Source organism: Pelodiscus sinensis, chromosome 2 (genome assembly GCF_049634645.1).
Source record: "Pelodiscus sinensis isolate JC-2024 chromosome 2, ASM4963464v1, whole genome shotgun sequence".
Taxonomy (NCBI): domain Eukaryota; kingdom Metazoa; phylum Chordata; order Testudines; family Trionychidae; genus Pelodiscus; species Pelodiscus sinensis.
Window position 1 is genome coordinate 216,867,830 of NC_134712.1, and position 16,886 is coordinate 216,884,715.

Sequence of the window (16,886 nt, forward strand, 5' to 3'; positions counted from 1 at the left end):
AGGTGCCTGCTGGTGGAATCTCTCAGGAAGCAGGTGGGAGAGAGAAGGAGGTGGCTAGGCTGAGGAGCGGGCCACCAGTGGTTTACCAGGGTGGGTCCACAACCCAACTTTGAAAACGCCTATTATAGATTTCTAAACAGACACAGAGAGTATGCAAAGTCAGACAAAATCTGTATGAGAGTCAAGAATAAACAACAGACCTCCACATTGCCACTTCTGTACTTCAACCCTAAAACTATGCTCCTTCTAATCTATGCCAGCTAGTAAGACTATTTTCTGAGGAAAGAGAAAACAACTTAAACCCAACAAGAACTTCACTCAACCAGAAACCAACTACTCTGTTAAAAATATACTGTGTGTACACACACACACTTTTTTTATTGTCTAAAATTCACAATAAGCTACATGATGCATATAGATCTTGCCTAACAGCTGAGTTAAACACACTTTATCATAGGCCATTACCTATTTATCAGCTGTGAAAAAGTGGTGGGATATTTTTTTTAAGAAAAACACTCCAGGAGTATTTTTACTCTTAAGATTTATACATATGTCTTTGCATGTATATTTAATATACCAAAACCTGAATGCATAATTTATAATCCAAGAATTAATTTCCATGAATAAAATCCTCACCAGTTGGCAAATTTATTCAAAAGTCATTGTGTTAAATAAAGCAGCATTAAAATCCGATAAATGGGGTTGAGGAAGAGGAGGAAAATAATGACCATAGAGGACTGACATTTTGTTCTTCCCAAATATCTTTCACGCAACTTGAATCTTTGTTCTCTGGATAACTTGTAAAACCCCCAAAGTCTGAATGTACTTCACTTGTCTGAAATAATTCCATCAGAGTCTGCACTGGGGACAAACATACATTTTTCTTTTCTTCAGTAATAGGTAATTCATCAGTTTGCTTTATACATAACTCCATATTCTGTTTCTGGACTCCTCTTTTATTTCTTCCTAATGAAAGTTTTACTTTTCTGTGCAGCTTTCTAGAAGGTGAACTGGGTGCACTATTGACAGCCGATTCACTAGTTGCTTTGTTTGTAGAAAAATGTGGTAGTTTCTCAGTCTCCAGAACTATATGATGCTCTCTCTCTGCATCATTATCCAAACCAAAATGTAACTGGTTTTTATTAAATGCTGTGTTGGTATTTGTTTTCTTCAAATATTTTGCTGGTAGAACAAATGAATTACTTAATTTTCGTTTTGACTGTGAGGTATTTTTGTCCTTTTCACTACTATCAAAATTCTTTCTATTTAAATTTACTTCGGGTTCAAATACTTCATTACTAGAATTCCTGTAAGATTCGGATAAATTCTCGAGGTATGTTTTGCTGACATTTTGTGGAGGTAGTTGTACGAAGTTTGGTGATAAAACAGTGTCTTTTAGATTTACAGGACAGGAGCCTTCTCTTTTACCGTTTTCAGCATTACTTCTGAATTTACTAACTACTTTGGAAGGAAATAATGGTTTACAAAGAACTTCTGTATGTTGATGGTCCTGTTTTAGTGCCTGCACTGTAGTATCTTTCCAAGAATAACACTTGAATGAAATGTGTTGTCTTTTTAGTCGTTCTTTCAGTTCTTCGGCTTTAGTTATGTTTCCAATAATTGGAGAAAAGTATCCCATACTACATTTTGTCCTAAAATTAGAATTCAAAAGAAATATTTGAAACAAAAAGATAACAGATTACTTTACCAAAGCTTAATCTGTTAACTGTCTCTAGGCAAGAATTAAGATTGACAAAACTATTTTTATTCTTATAACAAAATGCTTTTATTGTCACGGGACCAGAAGGTACTATATACAAACTTTAATATTCAGAATTATTTCTGCAGCTTTTAAAAAAATATTTAAAGAAAATGGCTTTGGGTTTAAACAAAAACAAATTAAAAAATGGCAATTAGCATTTCACAACAATGACTATTAAAATTATGTAAAATGACAACATTCTCAAGACATTTAAATATTATATAGTTTTTCATCCTTAATAGGCATTTCCAAATGACAAAAGGAACAGAAGGGGAATCACTAATTTAGAGGTGGTGAATTTTTGTGCATGTGATTGGCCACTGACCCACATTAAAATCAGTCAGGGGCCACACACAAGTGAGGGAAAAAACCCTCAGAGATGTGGACCCCAAATGAGATGCAGAAACAGCCTCCCTCCCCCCCCCCCAAAAAAAAGAGACAATCACCTCACTCCCCTAGTACTCCAGCCCTGCAGGGGAAGGAAGAGAGCACCAAGGCTCAAAGCTCCCTTCTCTCTTCCCTTCCCCCCCCGCTTGGACTGGATTAACTTTTCAGGGGCCTGGGACCAGTAGATTTTGTGGAGGCCCTATATAGTTTTGAATGGGATAAAAATGAGGGGTTCAGTGTACAGGAGGGGGCTACTGGGCTAGGGTGAAGTATCTGAGTTGGAGGTAGGTGCAGGAACAGGGTGGAGGTGCGAGGTTTAGGCAGGAGGTAGGGTGCAGTACTGGACAGTGGGTAAGGGATTGGGGCATCTACCTGGCACAGCTCCTGGGGGGCACAAGTACTGCCCCCTGTTGCTCCCATTGGCTATGATTCCTGGCTAACGGGAGCGACGGAGTGGAGCCTGCGAGCCCAGGGAAAGAGCTTCCCTTTGCAGCCATTCCGAACCACTTCTTCCCAATGCCAGGTTGGGCGGTAGCTTGCCTTGATCTGGTCTGCAAGGTGCAAGGGCTCCTTCCCCCTCGCAGCATGGAGACGGCACTGGTGTTCCAACCATGTGGAGGACACCAGGTTTGGAGACTTGCCGTATGGCTGGAGGGGAGAAAGAGGGGAGCAAGCCCCAAACCTAATGGGCCAAATCAAGGCAAGCATTGTAGGTTTCCCATCCCTGCACTAATAGACTGGTCCTGCTCTTGCTGACGTCAGTGAGGGTATTGACTTTTCCAGTTAAAGTCTGGTTTCCCCGTGCCATTCTTCTCACTTATACTTTTAGGAAAGACAGAAAAAAGAAAAGACGGTTTGCATATTTCCTGAATCCTTGAGGGAATACAACTGAGCAATAACTATTACTGCCACAGTTGCAATCAGTGAAAGCATTTGACCTGGCTTCCCTTTCTTTTAAGAGTGTGCATTCATAAAGGAACATTATCTGAAAGATTCTCAGATTTAAAACTCATTCCAACTCTTGGTCCGAAAGAGTTTAATACAAACTACGGTTTATCTCTTCACTCAGACTTTGGCAACGGGAGGTTATAATGAGGGATTATGGGAACAGGCAGCTGGGAAAGGGGAGAAAATTTTGATTTGAGCGTTGAGCTTTGGTGGTGACTTCCGTGGTATTTTCTACATGTCAAAATACATTTGAGTAACGGGTATTTTTGTATAATTATAAATCTAACAAACATGATGGATAAACTGTTAACAAACCTTAATTATAATCCATGTACTTATAATCATGTACCACTGTAACAGTTCTCTTTAGAATAGTTGGCAAATATACCTCATGAAATAAAACATCGGAAGTACACAAGACTAAATTTTTCTTTTAAAACCAGGTCTCTTATGTGTAACATCACTAAGTTTCAGTGATCTAAAACTGAAAACTATTAGTTCTTTATCAGATTTATATTCCCAAATTCACAATATCTTTAAATATCTGGCTAGCTATCTCATTTATGGGGATTTATAAACTTAGTAAATGTGAATTACCGTTTCATTTTTTGTGCATCATCTCTGTAGTCCACAAAGTCATAAACAAACTTGGCAATTATATCATCCACAACTTGATACTGGGTGCTCTGTGCAAAGTTTCGGTGCTGTTCACTTTCAAGATGCTAAAATTTAAAAATAAATAAAAAAAACAAATAAAAAAATCCCAGAAACATCCAATACCACAGCCTGGGGTCACTGGTTAATCCTAATGGTTACATGCAGCACCCTCTCCACTCTGTATCAGAGGCAGGGGTACATACCAGCTCCTGCAGAGCTACCTTCCACCCCTGTGCTGCTGCCTCCTACAGAGGCAGCAGTACAAGGGGGAGGAAACAGGTAGGAACTGAGGCTCATGGGGAGTTGGCTTAAAAGCCAGTCCCCTGACAGTAAATGTGTAACTGCTGTAAATTTCAATAGTTAACACATTTACAAAAATAAACACATTTTAACATCCCTAATAGAAATAAAATATCTCCATTAAAATAAAACAGTAAGCTTTTTCTGAAACAATACTACAGGAAAATACTCCAATATCAATAATTTATACAGCACATGCATATGGACAGATTAATATATTACAGGAGAAGCAAGATGAAAATACAAGGTCATATCGATTTGGGTCCTTAGATTCCTATTTTAGAGCACCACATTCTACAGGTCTCTTTCCTCTGATCCTACTGAGGAATTAGGGATGTTAGATATTGGGTCATTAAAAAGTCAAGTAACTACATGAATTTTTATCAGTTACTCAACTATTCTATAGTCCTCAGGGGTGGGGCCGGTAGTTAGTGTGCTCCAGCCCCATTCCTAGGGAGCCTCCTGCTACCCCATAGTGCTGCCTCTGTATTAGAGGAGCTGATCTGCGAGGGGAGCCAGTTTAAAAATCAGCTCCCCACGCAGATCAGCTGCCTGCCACCCTGTGCTGCTGCCTCTGATATAGCGGCAGCAGCAGTCCCTGTCTGTGGGGGATCCAAGCTTCTCACAGACAAAGTCTGCTCTGCCTCAGAGCAGCCTCTGTCCACGGAAAGACTAATAGAGGCAGCACCCCAGAGGGTAAAGGGGAGGCTGCTCTGAGGAGTCGGCAGCTCTGAGCTCCCCCCAGCACTGGCTCCTGCTTCCCCCCTCCTTGCTGCCTCTGTAAATGGGGAAGAATGCATGCAGTTAATAAGATTAACTGATAAGCCTAGGCCTTCTTGATGTCAAGAAACTCTGCTACAGGTTAGGACCAAATCTACACAAACACCCCCCCAGAGCCCTGACCAGGAGCATTCTATCTGATACCCAAGATTGATAAACTTGGAAATCCCGAATGTCCCATCATCTGAGACATTGGAACCCTTGGCGCAGAATTATTCGACTATGTTGACTCTCTCCTCAATCCCTACACTACCAACACTCCTTGCTATCTTCGAGACACCAGTGACTTCCCGAGGAAACTAGAGAGCATAAGTTATCTTCCTGAAAACATCATTCTAGCTACCATGGCCTATACCTGCTTCCTGCTGCACTTCTGCTTTTGAAATGTAGCAAGAGCCCTGTGGGCTTGCTTGCCCCCTGCTCTTTGGGGCTCTTGATCCCTCGGGGCTTTTGTTACATTTTGAAGGCTGAAGCACAGTAGTCCGAATGTGCTTGCTGCTCTTCTACCTTTCAAATATAGTAAGAGCTGCGGGCTGTTCTTACACCATTTAAAACGCTTATATGTAGCCGGGACATCGAGTGCCCTACTTCCCCCCTTATCAACTAATACAGTAGTCAATGGAAATTCAATCAACTACTTGACTGAATTGATCAGTCAAAATGTAACATCCCTAGCTCATACAACTGCATGTCCTCTAATTTGATATATGCCATCAAGAATAAATGGACACAAATCAGACATCAGAAATGGTAACACACATAAACCCGTAGGGAATATTTTAACCTGCCTGGTCATTCAATCATGGATTTAAAAGTAGCCATTCTTCTAGAAAGAAATTTCACTAACCATTTACAGAGAGAATCTGCAAAACTGGAATTCATCTTCAAATTTGAAACTGTTACCCTGGGCCTAAATAACTACAATAAATGGTTGGCACATTACAAAGCCAATTTCCCTTTCCTTTGACATTTGTATTTTCACATAAAAAGCTACGAATAGGAGAGTACTTACCCTGTGCAGTAATGGGGATTCTTCGAAATGTGTATCCCCGTGGGTGCTCCACTCTGGGTGCTGGTGTGTCCTTGCGCCTGCAATTGGAGATTTTTCTAGCAGTGCTCTGCCATGCTGCATGCATGCTGTGGCGTCTCCTCGTGCCGTTGGTGTCTTGGCCCATCTGTTCCTTCTCTACCTGGTTGTAAGCCACCAAAGGGCTCCAAAGCAGGGGAAGGAGGGAGGGTAGTGGAGCACCCATGGGGACACACATCTCAAAGAACCCCCGTTACTGCACAGGGTAACTCTTCTCTACTTCGAGTGATGTCCCTGTGGGTGCACCACTCTGAGTGACTACAGAGCAATGTTCGTATCATGGAGGTGGATTTGAAGCCCTGCCCCTGAAATTGAGGGCAGCACCACTTGTCCGACTAATGTTGCTGGAGCAATAGCGGAGGTGGGAGCATAATGTTTGGCAAATGTCCTCTAAAGGTATGTCTTTGAGGAAAGCTGCTGTGAAGGCAATTGTTCTTGTAGAATGAGCCTTGATGGACGTCTGGCAGTTGCTTATTGTGAATAGTGTAACACATATGAATACAAGGAGATCATTTGGATATTCTCTGTAAGGAAATGGCTTGATTGTTGGATTGCTCTGCGAACAAGAGGAAGAGTCTTGTTGACTTTCTTCATGGTTTTGTTTGATCTAGGTAGAAGGTGAACGTCCAAGGTATGCAGTGCTGTGTGGGATGGATCAGAATTCGGCTTGAGGCAGAAAGCAGGTAAGTGTATGACTTCATTGATATAGAAAGGGGATAGCACCTTCAGGAGAAATTTGTGATGAGGTTTAAAGGTTACTCTGTTCTTGGTGAATATCATGAATGGTGGGTCAGCCATGAGTGCAACTAACTCATCGACTCTCCTGCTAGGAGTAGATGTGTCTGTTCCTTTTGGTGGAATGGAACCCCCGCCAGGAGATTATCTGCTGATGCAGATAATCCACCATTTTAGAGATGCAAGAACATTTGTAGGTACGGTAATTCTCTTGTTTTGAGAGTAGCGAGATGTGATGTACATGGTTGCTATTCAGAGTTGAAGATAGGCATGACAAACCACGTAAATAGTTGCAGCCATGTGCCCCATCAATAGGAGGCAGGTGAGTATCATGGTAGAAGGGGTCATGGATACCATATTTATGAGATCTTGTATAGCTATGAAGCGCTGCTGAGGTAAATATGTGTTGGCTGAGATTGAATGTAGGTGAGCGTTGATGAACTCCACGTCTTGGACTGGGTGCAGTGTTGATTTCTGTTTGCTGATTAGAAGGCCTAGCCGACTAAGGAGGGCTCTGGTTATGTTTATTATGGAGGTGGTTTCCTTGCAAAACACTCCTTTTATCAGGCAGTTGTCGAGGTATGGAAAGATGACGTGTTGTCTGATGTATGCAATGACAACTTCTAGTGCCTTTGAAAATACTCGGGTGGGGGGGGGAGGGGAAAAAGAGGCCAAAAGGTAGGATGTTGTATTGATAATGGTCTGGTCCAAGAGCAAAACGTAGGTAATGCCTGCGTGGTTTGCCAAAAGAGCAGAGTAATTTCCTATTCTCATTTGCAGTGTGGAAGAAAAGTAGATCTTCCTGCTGAAGAGCTCTAACTTTTTATGGTGCTTGTCTTGATTACCTGACCTATACTGTGGTAATCTGGATCTCTTCTGAGCGGATTCCACAACCAAGGAGTTTGCTTGGGGTGCGTGAACAGAAAATACATATCTTGGGGATGGGGGAAGGGGGGGGGGACGACAAAGTATTTCCCATCTGCCCTTCTGCTGGTAGGCTGAATAGATGCAGGTGTCTTCCACAACTCATCTGATGTTTCCATAATTGCTTCGTCTATAAGGTAAGGCAATCTTCCCGTGTAATGTGTGGTGCAGATTCTTTAACAGGGGGTGCTGATTTTCCTGTACTTCTTGGAGGGAGATTTGTTGGCTTGCTGCCACCCTTTTAAAAAGCTCATGAAATTGTTTAAGGTCATCAATTGGGCACATGTCAGATGGTATGACCGCATCATCTGGAAGTGGCGGAGAATTGTCCGATGGGAATGCATTGAATGTGAGAGAGTCTGGGTCCTCATCAGGTATTTGTTCATCCTACTCTGAGTCTTCCATAGGAGGGAGGGTCCGGGTTAGACGCAAACCCCTTCTTGCCGGTGTGGAATGAATTGAGGACCAGTGTCTATATGGGTCCCCAAGTTCCCCACTGCGGTGAATAAGGTTCAGGAGGGTAAGACCAGTGTGGGTACTAGGGGTTTTGATGTAGTGGTACAAACATGGTACAAACGTAGTGGTACAAACGTGACCCAGTCGGTGATACATGTAGTGGTACAAACGTGACCCAGTCGGTGATACATGCTATGAAGAGAATGTAGTCATCTGGTCGTCATCTGGTAAAGGACTGCGGTGAGAAAGTACTGGGGATTTTGGTATGTGTGGAGAGCCACGGGCTGAAGACATTGCAGGTGATACACCTGTGGAGGAGGGGCACGAGTGGTGCTGTTTGTTCTATCAGCTGTTAATCATGGCATCTCTGCTGCTGCCTTCCTCAGCTGCAGGTCTGTGGGCACCGTCAGCACAGGTGTAGGAGCATGCAGCATTGTTGTAGCCGGAGCCGCTTTAACTTAGCGAGCCACTTTTCCTTGCGGTGCCACGGCTTTTTGTGGTGCCGGCTTTTCATGCGGTGCCGCAGATACAAAGCGCTCTCAGGCTTCTGTAGCCACAGAGGAAGCATGCACCAGTCCAAGTGTTAGCTCTGAGGCTCTTCCTGCTGCTTTGGTTGTAGAGGTCCCCGAGGCACCCTGTCGCTCTCCCCTGCTAGTTCTTGGGGAAGAGGAAGAGGAAAGAGCGTGATGGCATGGCTCTATTTTTTGAAGTTTTGCTGGGGAGCAGGGAAGCGGCTCTCTTTCATGGGGTGTTCTCCCATGGTCTGGAGACATTCTGTGCCTCAGCAGGCTGCAAACCCTTGTCAAATAATATCTATCTTTTCTGGCTCTCTCCGTGAAGGAGGAATGATGGTTGCCTTTGTGCAGTGTGTGGGCTTCCCCCAATACCATATGCATAATGAATGGCCATCCGATACTGGCATACATTTTTTGAAGCCTGAGGAGCCCGACATCTTAAGTTGTCTGAGGTGATACTTCTTTATTTCCTTTTTGTCTTTTTTTTTTTAAGAAGGGGGAAGAGCTGGAAGAAGCCTGGTTTGCACTGCCCTTGAGTGGCAAGGCCATGTTCAAATCCCCCGAGGCGATTTTTTTTTTTTGGTAAATTAAAGAGGGAAACTTTAGGAACTATAAAACTAACTATTTATAAAAGTATTAAAGCTAACAATCTAAGTGGCAACTGTGAAGTATTAAGTGAAGTAACAGTCTGAGAGGAGAGGCTCCATCCCCTGACGAGGGCAGTTAAAGAGGAACTGACAGGGAAGGGTTGAGCCACGCAAGTAACACGCTTGAGTGGGATCATTGTGAGATGCCTCCTGCGCATGCGCGACTCAATGGGGGAAACTGCTTTGCAAGGCTCTGCTCTGCGGCTCAGGGCAACCCCTCACCCACAGTGGAGCACCCACCGGGACGTCACTCAAAGAACCACCTCATCCACTTGCACAAGTAAGTTTCCTGGTGGATTCCCTCCTATTACTGATCAGTATTTGTTGTACTAGATGCATGCATAATGGACTGCTCTGAGCTCTAGCAAGTTGATGTAGAGTGTCTGTTCGTTGTAGGACCACTTGCCTTGTGCTGTCTGGGACCCAAGATAAGTCTCCTACCCCATGAGAGATGTCATTATAGTAGCCGTGGGTGCCGACCCCAGAGTCCCGAAACCCCACTGATACCTATGCCCATTGTCGGAACCCCCTTTGAACGCGTAGTCCTCAATCTGGTTGGACCACTCCTAAGGAGTAAAGCAGGGTTTAGCTTTATCCTAGTTCTCGTGGACTATGCCGCCCATTTTCCCGAAGCAATCCCCTTGCGGAACACCAGCGCCAGCACTATTGCCTCCGAGCTAGTAAAGGTTTTTGCGAGGGTAGGACTTCCTCAGGAACTACTCACAGACCAAGGTCCAAATTTTGTCTCCCAATTGCTTCGACGGATCTGCGCTCTCTTGGGGATCTGGAAACTCCAGACCTCAGTGTATCACCCGCAGACAGATGGTCTTGTCGAACGTTTTAATAGGACACTGAAGGGAATGCTGAAGAAGTTTCCCCCTTCGGACCTGCTGGAGTGGGACCAGCTCCTATCACCCTTGTTGCTAGCTGTGTGAGAAGTCCCCCAGTCCTCCACTCGCTTCTCTCCCTTCGAACTCCTCTATGGGCGGAAACCGAGGGGAGTGCTGGGCCTAATGAGAAAGACTTGGGAGCGCTCTCCTTCAATTTCCCAAGGGCTCCTTCAATATTTTATGCAGTTACAAGAGAGGCCTGCCACGGTGAGGGCCTTAGCACAGAAAAATCTGCAAACAGCCCAGAAGGCCCAGGAGCAGGGCTATAATCAAAATGCCGCCCATGAGAGAGTGTTTGAACCTGGGGATCGGGTACTTCTGCTCTCGCCTTCAGAGGAATCCAAATTACTGGCCCGTTGGCAGCACCCTTACGAGCTGATTCATCGCAGAGGCCCGCTAACCTATGAAATATCCCAACCTAACCAGAGCGTGAAGCAGCAAGTTTACCATTTAAAACTCTTAAAGCCCTGGCGAGAACGTGAGGGGCTAATGATAACACCAGATCCCCTGGATCCCCCTCTGGGACCCCAGGTATCGGATTTAGGGACAGAAGAGGGCCTCCTGCGAGAAGACTCCTTAACAGAGGCTCAGCGAAAGCAGGTCCAATGCCTCTTAGAGGCATTTCGCAAGACCTTCATCTTGGTCCCGGGGAAGACCATGGTGGTATCACATGTGATCCAGACAACTCCAGGTCAGGTGGTCTGTGAAGGGAACCGACCTCTGCCCCAGAAAATGAGGGACGCAGTAGAAAAAGAGGTTTGCACAATGTTAGAGCTTGGGATGATCGAAAGATCAAAAAGTGAGTGGTGCAGTCCCATTGTCCTGGTGCCCAAACCAGACGGGAGTGTGAGGTTTTGCATATACTTCATGAAAGTGAATGCCATCTCAAAGTTTGATGCTTATCCGGTGCCTCCAACCGAAGATCTTCTGGACCGCATAGGAAAAGCTAATTACATTACAACCCCGGACTTAACTAAGGGGTACTGGCAAATCCCCTGGACTCAGAAAAGACAGCCCTTCACCACCCCCTCAGGACTTTTTCATTTTTTTTGAATGCCCTTCGGCCTCCATGAGGCTCCAGCAACATTTCAAAGAATGATGGACCACCTCCTGAGTTCTCATATGAGCTATGCTGTTGTTTACCTGGATGACATGGTTACATATAGCCAACATTGGGAAGACTACCTTCTCCAAGTGGCTGCTGTCCTCCGCTGCAGGCCTCACGGTCAACCCCAAAAAATGCCGCATTGGAGGGCAAGAGATGACATATCTAGGTTATCAGCTGAGGAGAGGCCTGGTGTGCCCTCTTATAGAGAAGGTTCATGCAATCCGGGCATACCCTGTGCCCATGACCAAACGAAAGGTACACCAGTTCCTGGGGTTGATAGGATATTATCGCCGTTTCATCAAACATTTTGCAACCATTGCTGCACCGCTCACGACCCTCTTAGCCAAGGACAGCCCATAGCGAGTTTGATGGTTCCCAGAGTGTGAAACGGCATTCTAGACCCTGAAGGATTGTCTCTGTCGAGAGCCAGTGAGGTTTAGCCCAGATTTTGACCGTCTCTTTATAGTGCAGGCTGATGCCTCAAGCACAGGATTGGGAGCTGTCCTCTCCCAAGATGTAGATGGGGAGGAACACCCAGTGGTGTACATTAGTCAGAAACTTCTCCCAAGGGAGTGGCATTACGCGATCATTGAAAAGGCGGCCCTGGCCCTCAAGAGGGCCATTGACGTGTTGCGGTATTACCTCCTGGGAAATACATTCGTGGTCGTGACAGATCATGAACCACTTCAATGGTTGCACAAAATTAAGGACACAAGTGCCAGGATAATGAAGTAGTACCTTACCCGACAGCCATATTCATTCATGATACAACACTGTGCAGGGACGGAAAATGCTAATGCGGATGCTTTCTCCCGTGCAGGTGAGGATCAAGAATCCAGCCCTGAGCGACAGGAGCTGGAGTTAAGGGGTGTGTGTGTGTAGTAGGGTGGAGTGGCCACCCACTGACCCTGAGGAGGAAGTGCCCCTCCCTGAGTCAGGTTGGGCTCACCTGGAGGACTCACCTGGGAGGAAGTCGAGGGCAGGCCCAGGGATATAAAAGGACTTCCTGCAAGGCCAGTGGGGGCCCTGCCAGAGAAAGACAGAGGCACTCTCTCCCCAGCCAGCAGGGAGCCAGAAACCTCTGCCTCTGACAGCTGTGGAGCCAAAAGCCTCCCCACCCTGGCCGGCGGAGGAGCCAGAGCTAGTGGAGTTGGCCCTCTCTGGGAGGATTACCACGTGGCCCGGATCCTGGCTGACCTGGCAGCTGATTACCAGCTGCTATTAGGGCTCTGGGCCAGGGCGCGGCAGTGAAGGGAGGGCCAGCGCCCCCCCGCACCTCTTGATTGGGTGGCAGTCTCCTCTCCGGCAGCGTGCAGCCGCAGGCAAAGGGCCTTAACCTTTCCTGAGTGAGGAGACAGACTATGTACCTGGGTGTCCTGACTGTGACCTGGTTGGTTTGTCCTGAGAGAAGCCCTTCCCCTGCCCTAGGCTACTGACTGTTAACTGTTGCAGCCCCTGCCTTGTGTTAGGGCTGGGCTACTCATTGTCTGTATATAAACTGTTTGCTTATTGCAGCCCCTGCCTTGTGTTAGGGCTGGGCTACAGACTGCTAACTGTTACAGCCCCTGCCTCATGTTAGGACTAGGCTACTGGTTGTTTGCCTAGACTGCTTGACTGTTGCAGCCTCTGCCCTAGATTAGAGCGGGCTACCGACTGCTTAGGGGCTTGTAGTGGGTTGGAGTGGCCACCCACTGACCCTGAGGGGAGCCCCCTTCATTCCCTGAGGAGCACCCCAACAGGTTAAACTGCCATATGACCTAGAATTTTGAGGCATTCACACACTGTGGTAGGTGGAGATGCATGGGCTGCAGCTATTAGGTCTTGTAGGGTCTCAAATCTGTGTCTGGGTTGTGTTGCTGTGGCTATGGTAGTGTTGAAGTGAGTTCCTATAAACTCTAGCGTTTGTGTAGGGCTGAGTGGATCTTTGGCAGTTTATGTGAAACCAGAGGTCAAGCAGCAGATAGATGGCTTTGTTGATTGTTCACTGGGTTTCCTGAAATGACATGCCTTTTATGAGGCTATTGTCGAGGTATGGGAATATTATTATTTCCTGACAGCGGAGGTGTGCAGTTACTATGGCCAGACTCTTTGAAAAAACTCTCGGAGCTGTCGAAAGGCCAAATGGGAGGACCGGTATTGATAGTGTTGACTGCTGACTATAAAGTGTAAAAACCACCTGTGTGGTAATACACATCTTGCCGGTCGAGAGACGAGAGCCAACCCCCGTAATCCAATGAAAGTATAATTGTTGCTAGCATCATATAACTGTTGCTAGCTAGAACCTTCTGTTTATTACATACTTGTTGAGTTTTCTGAGGTCTAAAATGGACCTCCAGCCACTATTTTTGTTCTGTGTTAGGAAATACTTCAAGTAGAGGCCCCTTTCCTGGCAAGCTGCTGGCACTGACTCTACTGCTCCTATTTGTAGGAGGTGCTTGGACCTTGTGCTGGAGCAGGACTTTGTGAAGAGGTCCCTGAAGAGGGACGGGGAGGGGATTGGTAGGGGGAATGGAAATTAACGGGGTGGAGTAGCCCTCTCTGATGAACTCTAGTACCCATTGGTCTGATATTACTTAAGTCCATTGATGGAGAAAGGACCTCAGATCAGAGTGTCAAATTTAGACTAATTAACTAGTAGATGGGATTTCCATTGACTATTCAGTTAGTCTATAAGGGCACTTCTGCCTTTCAACTGTATGTAGCAAGAGCTCTGCTGGGCTCTTGCTACAGTTCAAAAGTAGAAGCCCCGCAGGGAGCGTGGGGCAAGCGGGGGACCTTTCTGGCCCCCCGTTCCCTGCAGCACCTCAGCTTTTGAAATGTACAAGTGCCCCCATTAGCCCCACGTTCCCTGCAGAGCTTCTGCTTTTAAAATGTATAAGAGCCCTGCTGCGACTCTTGCACATTTCAAAAGCAGAATCGAAGCAGAAGCAGTGCAAGTGGAGACTGCTTCAGTCCCCACTTGTGCTATTTCCGCTGTGCCTCTACCTCCCCTGACCCCCATGGAGACAGTGCAGCTTTTAAGTTGGCTCCCCCCAGCACTGGCTCCAACCCCCCCCCCCCACGATGCCTCTCTCTGATAGAATCAGAAAGGCAGGCGAAGCGACTAGTTGCATCACTAGTTGACTATCCGATTAGCTTCTCTCTGCTCTCAACCAAACTTTCAAATTTGTTGTTTGGAGGATGAAGGTTAAGTTGTTGTGGTCTGTTGCTGATGCTGAGGTCTGCTTCTCTGCTGCCTGTGTTTCTTCCTGAAGTTGTAGCAGGGTGGCTGTCTGTACGACTCTCTTGGTCTGGAATAGTTATATCTGAGCCTCTTATTTGGCGGTGTAGACATGCCTAAAGTCTGTAATGTGGTCCAGGAGTCCTTCACAGAATGTAAGACTTCATCAGTCGTGACTGTGAATAGATTGGTCTTATCAAATGGGAGGCCCTTCACCTTTGGTTGCAGCTCTCTCGGTATGCCCGATGCTTGAAGGCTCTGTGCATGACGATAGCTGTTGCGGTGGTACGAGCTGCAGTGTCAGCCATGTCCATTGAGGATTGTAGAGTGGTGCAGACAATAGTGCGTCCCTCCTGAATAATACTATGAAGCTGTGGTCTTTTATGCTCTGGAAGGAACTGTGAAAGCTCTTGCAACTTGGCACAGTTAGTATAATAAGAGTCAGCAAGCATGGCAGAGTAGTTAGCCACTCTCAGCTGAAGCGTTGCTGACGAATATACCTTTCTGCCCAGGATGTCCAGGTGCTTAAGGTCCTTATCCTGGGGAGTTGATCTCATGTTAGTTTATTTCATTTTGTGATGGACTGAGTCGACTACAAGGGAGTTAAGTGGTCAGTGTAAAAACAAAAAATCCAGCCCTTTGTCAGGGGCAAAAAATATTTGTGGTTGTCCCTTTTGTTGGTGGGCGTGATGGATGCTGGAGTCTACCAGATATTAACAGCAGGATCCATGATGGCTTCATCCATCAGGAGTGCAATCCTGGATGAGGTAGGAAGCTGCAGGATATGTACGAGTCTGTACTGCTTCTCTTGCACCTCCTGCAGATCGCATTCTTGTGCCACAGCCACCCTCTTAAACAGGTCCTGAAACTGTTTAGAGTTGTCTGTTGGGGGTGGAGTGGTGGGAATGTTGGACTCATCTGATGATGAAGAGGAATTGTGGAGTGGGGAATCTTTCCTCTCCTTTGGAGAGAGTCCTCCTGTGGTGACTGTGGGTGTTTCTGGGTAGGCGGAGGAGAGTGAGGTCTTTCGTCTGGTGTGTAAAAAGCAGTGCAGTGGGTCCTGTGGGATGATCAACTGTCCCAAGGATACCACTGGCCAGAATAAGGAGGTGGTGGGTACAGCCAATGGTGAGAATGCCAGTGAGGTGGTGGGAGGAGGATGTGATGACCTTATGGAGTGAGGCTCCCACAGTGAATGTCACTGAGTAGGGCTGGCTGCTGTGTGCTTCACTAAGAAAAAATGATAGAGCTGGTGACCTAGGTGAGTGTATGGAACACATTGCCAAAGCTGGTGAGGGCAGTGCTGAAGAAGCATGGGCTGCTACTAATGGGGCTTGTGCGACGGTGCCAAGCCAGGGTGTGTCTTGGGTGATGCCAATGGTGGCATCGGAGTTGATGCCCACGGCAGAGGCAGTACAGGTTCTCTTCCGTGATGTATCCAGTGCCGTCTTATGCACCAACTTGTGATGTTTAGTCATCGTAGTGGAAGGTGGTGCTGACAATTTGTACTTGGGCTCGGATTGAGCTTGCTTGGGCGGCCCCGAGTGCTTAGGTGGTGCCATGCCTGAGGTGCTAGGCCTGTTGCCCACGCTCTCCCTTGATAAGCTCGGTGCTGGAGGCAGCAATTTTGCTGGAGAAACCCAGGTTTTTGCCTTTGCCTTGTCAGACGAGGTAGAGGGACAACTTTTGTCTATATCTCTTGGTCTGTCTGCATCTTTGGAGCAGGGAGGCGAGTCGTTCCACGCAGGCTGGAGAGACTTCTCGTAAAGATAATTCTTCAATCTATTAGCGTGGTCTTGGTGAGCTCTTGCAGTCAGGTTGGAGCAGTGCAATCATTTTTGCGGTGTGCCTCATCAAGGCACTTCATGCAAGACAAATGGCCATCCAAAGCTGACATGGACTCCCTCCACAAGTCACGGTACTTAAAGCCTGTGGAACCAGGCATGTTGAATAGAAAAACAATGAAGAACTGGGGTTTTGGGTTTTTTTTCAAACTTTATTTTAAAACAAGGAACAGGATGGGAAGGGTTCAAAAACTTAGAAGTGAAGAATAACTGAGGAGATTTATTATTTTTTTGTCATTTCAAATGAGAAAAGGACGTGTTGAGAGGAGCTCTGTCTGCTGCTGAGGACGGTAGAGAAAGCTACGCGCACACCTAATGGACACCAATAAAATGTGGAGGTGTCAGAGCGCGCACAGCATGGCAGGGCACTGCTAGAAAAATCTCCAGTTGCTGGTGCGAGGACACACTAGCACCCAGAGTGGAACATCCATGTGGACATCCCTCAAAGAAGAAGGTCCAGCTTATTTATTTAGCCACATTAACATAGTCCTACTACTTCTGGTGTTTATGTACACACATGGGAGCTGCACCCCCTGCTCACTATGCACGCCCCCTCTCTGTGGCTGCTACACATGACAAGTCCCCCGTCTCTGTGGCAACTATGTGCTTCGAAGCCCCACCCTGCG

The 16,886-nt window shown here is 46.4% G+C and overlaps 1 protein-coding gene across 2 annotated transcripts in view; it reads right to left on the reverse strand.

Moving 5' to 3' along the window:
• Positions 1-337: 337 nt before the first annotated feature.
• Positions 338-16,886, reverse strand: part of DBF4 (DBF4-CDC7 kinase regulatory subunit) — a 50,931-nt gene continuing 34,382 nt past the window's right edge. For both annotated transcript variants that reach the window (XM_006119478.4, XM_075922425.1), the window contains 2 exons: positions 3,695-3,819; positions 338-1,652 (listed from right to left, as the gene is read on the reverse strand). In XM_006119478.4, the coding sequence (XP_006119540.2) occupies positions 683-1,652; positions 3,695-3,819 (1,095 nt within the window). In that variant the 3' untranslated portion in view covers positions 338-682. The remainder of the gene's footprint in view (positions 1,653-3,694; positions 3,820-16,886) is intronic.